The 12,260-nt window shown below is 38.5% G+C and overlaps 1 protein-coding gene across 1 annotated transcript; it reads left to right on the top strand.

Annotated features, from left to right (window-relative positions):
- Positions 1 to 5,152: 5,152 nt before the first annotated feature.
- LOC145476239 (uncharacterized) lies at positions 5,153 to 12,050 on the top strand. Its single transcript, XM_081455360.1, has 7 exons — positions 5,153 to 5,588; positions 5,701 to 5,816; positions 6,580 to 6,794; positions 7,196 to 7,499; positions 8,286 to 8,378; positions 10,531 to 10,664; positions 11,066 to 12,050. Exons 1-7 carry the CDS (start codon positions 5,153 to 5,155, stop codon positions 11,544 to 11,546), a joined length of 1,779 nt encoding a protein of 592 aa, XP_081311486.1. The 3' UTR covers positions 11,547 to 12,050.
- Positions 12,051 to 12,260: the final 210 nt, after the last annotated feature.

Raw genomic sequence — 12,260 nt, 5'->3', positions numbered from 1 at the left:
CCCACATATGATCAGCTCTAATTGTGCTGCTGGGCTGAGTGTTTTAAATTTATATTAATGAGACCTCTAACAGTTCAAATCTATCATCTTTCATTCTCCCGGCAGATGATTGATTGAAAATTGCCAAAGTTACACCACTACTAAATCCATGCCTCACAGTTCAACTTCCAGAATTTATAGAGTTGTAACTTGGTTAACCACTCCACATCCATGAAGATGCTTTTAATCTCACTGTATTTATTACATTATATTCCGAGTCAACGATTAACATTTATCATGATTTCATCCCAAGGACCATCGACTGATTGACCTGTGACTTCATTCTTCTAATACATCCTAAAAAACATACCTAAAAATATTCTTCAATGAGAGAAGTCATTGATGATTACTTCAAAATCCATTCTCTAGCTCATCCTGGGGCAGATCTTCATTGAAACTAGTTGTCAACATTGTCAAAATTAGTTGTCAACTTCAACACTAGAACAACTATTCCACACATTCATTATGTGGGACTGAGTAGAGCTGCTACTGTTCAAGGGTTATATACTAGTCATTGTCCTCACTAAATTTATGACAGCATAAATTGTCTTATTGAAAATTTTGTTTTAAGGGTGTCCATTTTATAAGGATGCACACTATAAAAGCATTTAGTAATATTTGGTGTAATGGTATTCAAAATGTAATATTCTCCAGAAAAAGACATGAACTCGTTAATAATGTAAGGTAATACAAAATGTCCTTGCAATACAACAGAACAAAAATTGAAGGGCTCCTCCAAAAACACAACATGAACTTGTTAACAAAGTAAGGCAATAGAGAATATCCTTGCAATAAAACAAAAGGTTGATGAAATTGTTTACTAATTGAAGGGTCTTTTTTATCACGATGTGTAATTACTGTTTCTATGTCATTTATAATTTTTAGGCACTGCTGTTTTCAGTGTTCATGGGAACTTGCAACTGGCCATTATTATCTTGGGTGTTGTTATCTTGCTGGCTTTTAGCGGTTTCATCTGATGCGGTATGTTTTTTTTATACTGGTGATCGGTTTTCCTGTTTGAGAGAGGTGAAAATCAATGTTTTCAAGCTTCAAGCTTAACATTTATCATGATTTCACCCCAAGGACCATCGACTGATTGACCTGTGACTTCATTCTTCTAATACATCCTAAAAAACATACCTAAAAATATTCTTCAATGAGAGAAGTCATTGATGATTACTTCAAAATCCATTCTCTAGCTCATCCTGTGGCAGATCTTCATTGAAACTAGTTGTCAACATTGTCAAAATTAGTTGTCAACTTCAACACTAGAACAACTATTCCACACATTCATTATGTGGGACTGAGTAGAGTTGCTACTGTTCAAGGGTTATATACTAGTCATTGTCCTCACTAAATTTATGACAGCATAAATTGTCTTATTGAAAATTTTGTTTTAAGGGTGTCCATTTTACAAGGATGCACACTATAAAAGCATTTAGTAATACTTGGTGTAATGGTATTCAAAATGTAATATTCTCCAGAAAAAGACATGAACTCGTTAATAATGTAAGGTAATACAAAATGTCCTTGCAATACAACAGAACAAAAATTGAAGGGCTCCTCCAAAAACACAACATGAACTTGTTAACAAAGTAAGGCAATAGAGAATATCCTTGCAATAAAACAAAAGGTTGATGAAATTGTTTACTAATTGAAGGGTCTTTTTTATCACGATGTGTAATTACTGTTTCTATGTCATTTATAATTTTTAGGCACTGCTGTTTTCAGTGTTCATGGGAACTTGCAACTGGCCATTATTATCTTGGGTGTTGTTATCTTGCTGGCTTTTAGCGGTTTCATCTGATGCGGTATGTTTTTTTTATACTGGTGATCGGTTTTCCTGTTTGAGAGAGGTGAAAATCAATGTTTTCAAGCTTCAAGCTTTTCAAGTTTTTCAAACTTTTGGGGTGAGGAAATTGATTTAAACACCCTACTTTGGCCCAGCCAAGATTCCTCCCTAACCCTAACATTGAGGTATAAAGCTTTTTAATCTTCTCGTTTCACCCCCATTTCGATACCAAGGGTGGTTTTTCTCAGAAATTTATCCTTCCGAGGGTTGGTCACAGTCAACTTTCACCCCCAAAAGCTCTTTCAGTATGTAAAATTCAGTGACAATTTCTACGGTGGGGTGTTTTTTTTGGCAGATTCATCCTTGCAGGGTGTGTAAATTTCAAATCGTACCCCTTGTTAGGTATTTTCATATCCAGGGTGGGTTTTCTCCACCTAATTTCACACCTTTTGGGGTGATTTCAAGTCAAACAACATTTCAGTGAGGTGTTTTGCTTTGAAAACTACATCCCTATCAAGGTTTGCGGTTGTGATTACGAACCCTACTGGGGTGTTTTAGACCGAAAGCCACATCTCTCTGGGGTGGCACGATTTGCAATATTAACCCTTGTGGGACGCAAAATCAACCCTGTTGGGGTTATTTTTTGTTATCCTGGACACTTGTGGGGTGATTTCAAGGAAAAAAAACACCTTTCTGGGGTGTCTTGTTCAACAGATTCACCCCATTGAGGGTGATTTTTCTTAAAAAATCACCCTGCTTGTTTTTTGAGTATTCCCTCCTTTTCCACTCTAATAACATATATATATACACATTATATACCACAAGTGGCATTGCCAAGGATCTCTATAAGAAAAGGTCATAAAAATGGAAAAAAAAAACAAAACAAGACAAAACCAATGCGAATGCACTACCCCTTGACCAGATAAACCAGTGTCCGGTTAAATGACCACTTTGACCATTTGAGTGTTGTTTTCTTTTCCTTAGTATGTTTTGGTTCTTTCTTTTTCTTTTTCTTTTTTTCGCAGAAAACCACGTGACGCTTAGATTGGCTAGTTGAAGTAGGATTCGATCCTTGACAAGATAAACCAGCGTCCGGTTAAATGACCAGGAATTTTCCTTTGCTGTACGGGTTCTGAAGTCGCTGGAGTCAAGTGCTTGAAGATGACTAGCTGTATAGGGTGAGAGAATCCTAACATTTATTTCCGTATTGGCATAATAGCCTTTAATGTTGGACAAAGGTCGCTCCGCTTAATTAGGAAACTGCTTGAACTAAAAAAATTCTCGAGTTCTGCTAGGGCATCCTGGTAACGTCATAGTTTATTGGTGGCTTGTATGTGAAGGTGAGTGTTTATTATTTTTTTTTATTTTTGCAGAATATTTAAAGGAAAACGGTTTATAACGCAGCCAGCTAGGGAAGTGAAACTTTTATGGAAAAGAATAACGCAGAGAAGAACTCCCAAGAGTTTTGACAACATTGTTAGATCGGATATTCCTAGTACTGTATTAAAAATCACAAAAGAAATGAGATTGTCTTTTTTAAGTTTGTTATTAGGTAGTTTAAGAAGACCAAATAGCACACTTTCGATAACCCACTTTTTCAGTCAAATCCTGACCAAAATCCCGTGTCGTGGGAGTTAAGATACCCCTTCAGCCTATAGTTAAGCGACTATAGTTAAGCAACGTTATTCGTGTCATTTATTTTTTTTTGAATCCATTAAGGTTATTTCAAGCGGCCATGTACTCTTTTTATATTAACTTATTTCTGTTCATTTAATTCTATTTGTGAGCTGAGTATAAATAAACTTGTTGTCGAATCCTTTCAAGTTTTGTTTAATACTACCGCACAAGCTTGAAGCTGGAAAACTAAATTGGGGTTCCTTTTCAGCCAGCACTGATGCCATATCATCAAAAGCGCGTTTCCGCGCGCATTTTATTTTTTTTTTTGCTTTATATCTCAACACTATCATTGTGTCTGGCACTGTGGCGCGTTTTCCGGGATAAAATGGAGAATTTGACGGGCTATTTTAGCCCGCCGATATAAACTGTCAGTTTAGCAATTGTACAGTTAATTGCATAACCTTTCTCGAATCTAACTTTCGTGTCTTCTACGAATTTAACTTTTATCGAACCTCGAATTTGACTTTCGTGTCTTTCAATAACAGCCATTCAACTTGTAAACGCTCGCATGATTGTTCAGACTGTTTTTGTCCCAGTCTTTATTTTCTCAATGCCCTCTCAAGTGTTAATCACAGTAAAAGAGGTTATGTTCCTGGGCAGAAATATGTCTGCTTGTGCGTCCCTAGCTCGCTTTAAAACAACCGTTTTTTATTAGTGTTTTGTCACCTCTATTGTAACTTCATAGTTAATAGTTACTGGAGCTTTCAGTAACATGCGGACACTTAAATTCAAAGCGCAATCGACAAATGCGTTTTTCGCTACCGTCAATGAAATGTTCGACGGCGCCTCCCAGTTTCCGATTACTGCCGAGCTCGCGGTAATCAAATCGCTGAGCACAGTTCAGACAACGAAACAGTGCTCGGCAGTGGTCGGAAGCTGGGAGGCGCCGCCGAACATTTGATTGGCGGTAGCGAAAAACGCATTTTTCGGTTGAGCTTTGAATGTAAGAGTCCGCATGTAATTGAAAGGTGCGGTAATAAGTTAGTGTTCCTGTATATTTAACCGCAATTTTGCATTAACCGCCGCTTCTGAAGATGTATGCAGAAGCATACGAAACGTCAAGTAAAAGATAACAAGTGATGTGTTTATATCTGATGTTTGTCACCGCTGTTTGTCTCATTTCTATATTTGGGAAACAATGCGTACACGCATGAGTGCAAACTTTATTTCAATTCCAATTTAAATAGTTGATAAACTAGTACATCCGAGAAAATCATGCAAAAATAACCTTCGTACAAGATCGAGCAGAGTAACTTACATCAAGCTGTGAAGTTATGAAGTTATGCAATAATGAATAAAAAGATCACAGGAAGTGAGGCTCTTTGCACGATCCGGTCACATGGTACGGAGTTAATTACGCAAGTTACACAGTGGGATTTCCAAAACAAAGGAACTCGCACCAGTCTAGGACGACTTTCCTTTGTTTTGAAAATCCCACTGTGTAACTTGCGTCCCAGCGGAATTAATTCTGTACCATGTGACCGGATCGTACAAAGAGCCTATTTTATACCTGTGAAAATTCTCGTAGTTCGTAAAGCATCGTTCTTGCACCATTCAATATTCAATCATTTTTCCACATCATCATTGAGTACGCCAACAGACCACACGCTCGGGTATTTCTTCGTCGTAACCACCTTTTTCGCAATGGAAGAACAAATGCCTTGCTCCTCTAGTGCTCCAGATAACTCGGCAGTACATGTAATTGAAATCGAGGATGATTGCCCGCTATCACCCGTCCCGCTCGAGCAGGAAAAGTTGGTAGAACCACTCTTCGAAAATGAAGACGGCGTCGCTGAGGGTAAAATTCACGCGTTACCTACCCTGAATTCAGCGCAGAGAGAGGCCGACAATGAAGACGACGTCGTTGCGGGTGAATTTCATGCGGAATCTACCCTGCATTCAGCGCAGAGAGGGAACAAGCGCAAAACCCCGTATTCGGTTAAATTCGGTGAGCTACCCGAGGCAGTCAGAAAGTTTTTGGCTTCCGTAAAGAGATTCTTTACCCAGAAAGTCAACTTTGAAAGAGAGAAAGCACCGGTGACCCTTTCTACTTACGAGAAGGCTCAAGAGAGAATGCTTTGTAAGTATCTTTGTTTCTTTTTTTAATTTTGGCCTTAATTTCCACGTTTGCGCCTAAGTGATGATAACCGATATTTGGGTGACGCGATTTAACATATAACCTCTCCTTTTTATCTTCTTCGCAGGCTTTCTGGGTTACGTTAGAACTACTTTAGGCCGTGATGAAGAGCTTCTACCACATTGCTTTTTGAGAGTTCCCTTGATCGAAGCTTACGTTGAATTTTTGAAGGTGAGAGAAATTCTTTACAGGCTTTCGTATTAAGTTTTGACACCTTAGTAGAAACGCCCAAGGGAACTCACGGCCGGGGACTGAAAACCACATCAGTTAGTTTCGTAAAAAAATGTGAGCCCGTAATACCTGTGTGTAAAGAAACTGCTGAAAATGACGAATATTGGAGGATTTTCGCTATGCACGTTAACATCACAGATAAATTACGCTATGATTGGGACCTATATCTTTTGCATCTGAGGTATGTTTTAAAGTAACTTCTCGCCATAAATTAGTGGACTTTTAACCTTACGACGTGTACTAAGTTGTGTTGATTACTCACAATGTGTTATCAGCAATGCGATATCTTTTTACCGATCTGCCGTTGAAACTTGTTTTATGCTAACAATAACCTTAAATCTGTTTTGGACGTTGTCTTTATCGAATTAAAGAGAAATTATAAATAGCTAGCTGCTAATAAGTTGACTCTATACGTTAAGAAGTCAATAATAGTTGTTATTATTAGTAGTAGTATTATTCCATATTTTTTCTGAAAGAAAGAAATTCCCAACAAATTGGAAAATTTTAATATCACTGATTTACTGCTTGGTGGGTGAAATTTTCCTTTCGAGCTTGAAAACTTTAACCCAGAGACTCTTGCCTCTGATGAATTTCTGCTACATGTTGATTCTTTTCTTTTCCTTTCTTTCGTTTACATCTATTTATTTACTTATTGATTTTTGGCTGTTCCGAGCCTCAATTAACCTGTTCTGTTTCCTCACAGGAAGAACGAAATTGCAGCTCTGCGACGGTTTCAAATCACATCAGCTCACTTCTCTACCCAATCAAATTTGTGCACAGAGAGCATGCTCCTGATTTCAAAGGGGTCCCCATTATCCGTCAGCTGAGAGTTCAAGCTCGAATTCTCCAGAAAGAAGGTGACTTGGAAAGGCCGTCCACAATGGAAGATCTTTCTGCCCAAAATCGCTGGATCCCTTGGTAAGTCTTGGCATGGAAACTGTTTTTGTTCACTCTGTGACAGGAGAGACTGCGATTAGTACCAGCAATATTATACCTGGAAAAATGACTTGGTTCTGATTGGCTAAAAAAGAGTGAAGCTCTCGCATAACTAGATGTAGACTACAGATTGTTAAGAATCAATTGTGTTAGTTAGCAATCACATGATTACGGATACTAGTTTGAGGCTAGCTTAGAGCTTCAGGAGGAATTGGCACTTGAAAGTAAACTGACTAACCATTGTTTGTTTGCGGTTAGCAAGATAGATCTCTCTTGGCTGCAGTACTTTTATCCTGAATTGTTCCCTTTCCCTTTGTCCTGGACAGCCAAACCTGTGTGAACCTCTTTCCTTTTTTTGTTTTTGGTTTTGTCTTTAAAAAAAGGGAGGAAGTGGTTTCTGCTGTTAGCACCCAGCGAGAAAAGTTTGAATTGACTGGTCCAATGAAGTTCAAAGCCAAGGAATTTTGCGATCTCATTATGCTATCCCTGTATGTGTTCATTCCCCCGTCACGGGGGCTGGAAATCAGGACCCTGGAAGTGCTGTCAGGGGAAGAGGCCAGGAACTTCGACCCAAAGACCTCAGCTGGGAAGAATTACCTGCTTGTCAAGGATAGTGGGGCTATTATCCTCCACTTTAACAATTACAAGACCAGAAAGTTTTCTGGACGAGATGAGCTGTCTCTACAGGTTAGACAATTTCCTCTCTGGTTCCAGTAAATTAAGTAAATAAATAAATAAGTTTGTTTACCGAGGGTGACACATTACAGTTGACGATTGGTAAACTTCTGGCCCTCCCCTTAAATAGATAGAGCTAATTTACAAAATAATATTGAAAAGGGCAAAGACAGTAAATGTAATATTAAAAGGATAAAACATTTATGAAATGGGAAAGCTATCCAAGCCAGCATAACCTTCCTTACAAGAATTCTGTTTGCAGGCATTAATACTGGTGCCAGATCTTATAGTAATAGGTAGAGAGTTCCAAAGTTTTGCAGCTGTAACAAGAAGAGTTTTTCCACCTTCTGTGTCACGTTTATTTCTAGAACAGCGTATAGTTATATCACCATAGTGTGAGATTCTGGTCGACATGTTGCTGATACGCACTAATTTATCTCCAAAGTACTCTGGGCATTGCCCATTTAAGCATTTGTGGCATAAGCATAATTTATTTACAATACATTGATCTCATCATAAAAGGGTAGCTAGTTTTGTGATCCTGCACCACTAATGGTGATCTGAGATGATTTACCTAAAATTTCTACTGATTGACATGGATGTAAAACTCCATCCATAAACATTTGTTTATATCTGTTGATGTTGATTCCATTTTCAAGCTGGTTAGTTTGGCCATTTATTCCAATCTTTAATTGTTAGAAATTTGTACAAAGGCTGTTCTGCACCCAAAAGTATTGACTTATCATTTAGTTTGATGATTGACCAGACATTGAGGTCAATGCCACTGATCTTTTTCAGCCCGAAGACGAGCTCTGTCGACTTTTGTTGTCGTACATAAAGGATTATCGGCCGCATTTGGTTACAGAGTCAAGCCAAAGCTACCTACTGCTGGTAAGGTTTAACCTGTTTTGACCAAGTTACCAAATGATATCCTCACATCTTGTGTAAGTTAGATTTCAACCTCTGGACTTTTGGGGTGAGGAAATTGATCCCAGCCAAGGATCCTCCCTAACCCTAACCCTAACGTTGAGGCATAAAGCTGTTTAATCTTCTCGTTTCACCCCCATTTCGATACCAAGAGTGGTTTTTCTTAGAAATTTCATCCTTCAAGGGTTGGTCACAGTCAGCTTTCACCCCCAAAAGCTCTTTCAGTATGTAAAATTCAGTGACAATTTCTACGGTGGGGTGTTTTTTTTGGCAGATTCATCCTTGCAGGGTGTGTAAATTTCAAATCTTACCCCTAGTTAGGAAATTTTCATATCCAGGGTGGGTTTTCTGCACCTAATTTCACACCTTTTTGGGGTGATTTCAAGTCAAACAACATTTCAGTGAGGCAAGCCTGCAAATAACAGTCGGTCATTGGACAATCGTCTGGTAAATTTGAGGTTTTGACAGGTAAAAGCTTAGCCTGGTTGGACACTCTGACCGGGCATTTCCGCTAAAATGAAAAATATTTTAACTGGAAGTTTGTGGCTGAATATGGGACAACTTATTTTGTTATACTGCCACACAATGCTACGGAAAAAAGCATTGTTATCGGTTTTGTTTTATTCTAATTCTGAGAATTTTATCACGCGCAGTGCGCCGTCTCAAATGTTATGTCGAATTGTAAACATATCACAACAGTACCACTATTCCTGCGTGTTAATTTACGCATTTTGCGGTGGCGTTGTGAAAGATCGTGAAGCCCCATTTAGTCTGAATTATGTTCGTCTGAAAAACTACTTAGAACTGAGGTCTTATGTAATTACTCGTTGTTTGTTGCCACCAAGTGTTGTGGAATTAATTTTCAGTTGTAATACATTGACCTGATTAAAGATATTATGGAAATTGAATACACAGCCCAAATACTCACGTTTCGTTTATCTGAATGCAATCGCTTTCAAAAACTTTAAAACCTCTAAAATGTAGCCAAATGTTTTTCTAGTCCGTATGATCAAAACTCAGTTTAATTTTTAACCTTTTATAGTTTTTTTTACGTCTGGCAGTGTGGTTGAAATATAGTTTCCGTACCACAGACATGTTTTTGTGAAAAGCGTGAATGTACAAATTGGTCACGCTTTATAGTCACGACCGCCTCCAATTCCACATTTTAAATAATTACGCCAATTTTTTATTCAATTGACCCCGAAAGCTTTCAGAGGAAACTTGCTTTCAGAAAAAGTCGAAGAATTCGTTTCGGCCAATTTTCAAGTCTCTGAATGTTATTGTGAGGTTTTATACTGACAAGGTGTCCGTGTGGGAGGTTGTTTCATCCCTTTTCCTGTTCAGTCCCTAGACATTGTGGGAAACTTGTTACATTGGAAACGCTTGTGTGACTAGGGGTATAAGCGTTTGTAAATTTGTCAATTTTCAACAGGTAAATTAATACCAGACATAATGTAAAGGTCCCCTTGCTGGTGCTAGTAGCAATTTTACACTCAGTTGACTTTTAAGCTATTTGAATTTGCAACCAATGTTTTGGCGAAGAGTCTACACTGAAATACCAAAATGTCTCAAATGTCTCTTTTTAATTTATAATGACAAACAATTTTTTTTGTCCGACCAGACTGGCTTTTTGTCAGGTCAAAACTTGTCTTTGTCGTGACAAATGACCTGCCTATAAACAAAAATTATTTGTAGGCTTGGTGAGGTATTTTGTTTTGAAAACTACATTCCTGTCAAGGTTCACGGTTATTATTACGAACCCTAGTGGGGTGTTTTAGACCGAAAGCCACATCTCTCTGGGGTGGCACGATTTGCAATATTAACCCTTGTGTGATGCAAAATCAACCCCGTTGGGGTTATTTTTTGTTATCCTGGACACTTGTAGGGTGATTTCAGGGGAAAAAGAAAACCTTTCTGGGGTGTCTTGTTCAACAGATTCACTCTGCTTGTTTTTTTGAGTATTCACTCCTTTCTCCACTCTAATAACCTATATATATACACATTATATACACACAAGTGGTATTGGCAAGGATCTCTATAAGAAGAGGTCATAAAAATGGAAAAAAACAAAACAAGACAAAACCAATGCAAATGCACTGCCCCTTTTTGTCTCCAGAACAAGAATGGTGGTCACTTCACTGCTGCCTCCTTCTCCGCTCACTTGAAGAGTGTGCTATATGGCCTTACGGGAAAGCTGGCCTCTATAAACATCCTTCGATCTTCGTTCATCACATGGGCATACGACAAATCGTGAGTGGACGCATAGTTATTCTTAGTAATTCAGAGTGCACATTTAATCTTAAAAATAGTGAAGTTGAGTCAAGAGGTCAATCTTTCTTTGACTCGCATGAAACATTCTTAGCTTAAAATCAAAGGATTCAAATAATTTATTTCTATTTTCTCTTGGGACCATTCTCAGTCCCAGGTGAAACTGGAAACAGTTCTTATGCAAAATTTTAGAGGGCAAACAAATAGTATTATGGTATTTTTGAAAGTGGCCTATTATAAAATATATATTTTTAACAAGAAGTATTGTGGTATTTTTGAAAGTGGCCTATTATGAAATGTACATTTTTTCTTTTCGCTCACTGGCTGGCATTTTTAAGTCTTTGGTCAATCATAACTCAGACATTGTTCTATGATTTTAACAGGGACTGTACCGACTCTCTCAAGGTTTCCTTGGCATCTGCGCTCAGGCATTCACGTAAACAAGCACAAACTACGTATGATCGGCGCACAGCAAATCAGAAGAAACGGCTGGCAGTTGACTTGGCCAGAGATTACGCAGAGGGCCGTCTCGACGAAGAGGAAGATGCGACTGCTGAGCAACCAGAAGAGGGTTGTGTGGATGTAAACAGGGGCGATTTCGTGGCTGTTGTCACAGAGGAGAGCACCTATCAGAATCCAAAGGTTTTTATTGGCCAGGTCCAGTCCATAAGAGAAAGAGAGGCAACGCTGTTGTATTACAAACACATAGGCACCAACTTGTATAAGCTTGAACTCTCAGGTGAAGAGTGGAAAGAAGGCATCGACAGCCTTGTTCCTGTACAATTGCAAGCCACCAAAAAGCGAGCCGGCGTCTACAAACTCATGACTTCCACTCGTACCATCCACAAGGCAGTCAAAGACTAACTCTCTCCGTGCAGTCTTACAGTCAAGCTCCGAGCAGTGAAAAACCATCTGATTTCCCAAAAGCAGTTTCACTTCCCAAAGACCAGAATCAATTCGCAAAAGTTCACATCCCAATTTTTTTCCTCAAAATCTTGTGACCCGCATGAGAGCTTGACTGAAAGTTGCATGTTTTCAAACAAGAGGGCCTAACAGAATAAGAATAATTTAGTTGAAGATAAATGTTATCGTCATTACCGAGACAGGGTACCGATAATTTCTCAGTCGTTCCATGAATTCGTTGTCCCAGTTTCCCAAATGCAAGTGAATGAGAGGTTGATTTAATATGTAGCTTTAGTGACTTGGAATGACATCACCTCAATCATTTGAGCCAGTAATTGCTTTATTGAGCCAGTTAAATTGACTCCACATGTACAAATGCAAATGACAATGATATTATTATTCTTAATTGGAACAAGGGCGATTTTTGCATGAAGTGAAATTCAAAATTCTATGCATATCTACAAATTCTGTAGATTTTTGGCCCGTCAATGGAAGTGAGGCTGATGTCCATTCCTCCCTTTGATGCAAATGGCAAGTATTAATACTGGTAGTGTAGCAGCTCTCATAACTTGCTTTTCTTTGGTATTGTAAGCAGCTTCTATTGTTTTGAAGTCTAAGTCATTGCTTCAATTGTTTGGTCTTTTGTTTTTGGCTAGGGTAGCAACCCAATCATAT

The sequence above is a fragment of the Orbicella franksi genome, unplaced genomic scaffold (assembly GCF_964199315.1).
Source record: "Orbicella franksi unplaced genomic scaffold, jaOrbFran1.1 SCAFFOLD_226, whole genome shotgun sequence".
NCBI classification, from domain to species: Eukaryota; Metazoa; Cnidaria; class Anthozoa; order Scleractinia; family Merulinidae; genus Orbicella; species Orbicella franksi.
The sequence above is the reverse complement of the archived record's forward strand: the minus strand, read 5'-3'. Positions and strand labels throughout refer to the sequence as shown.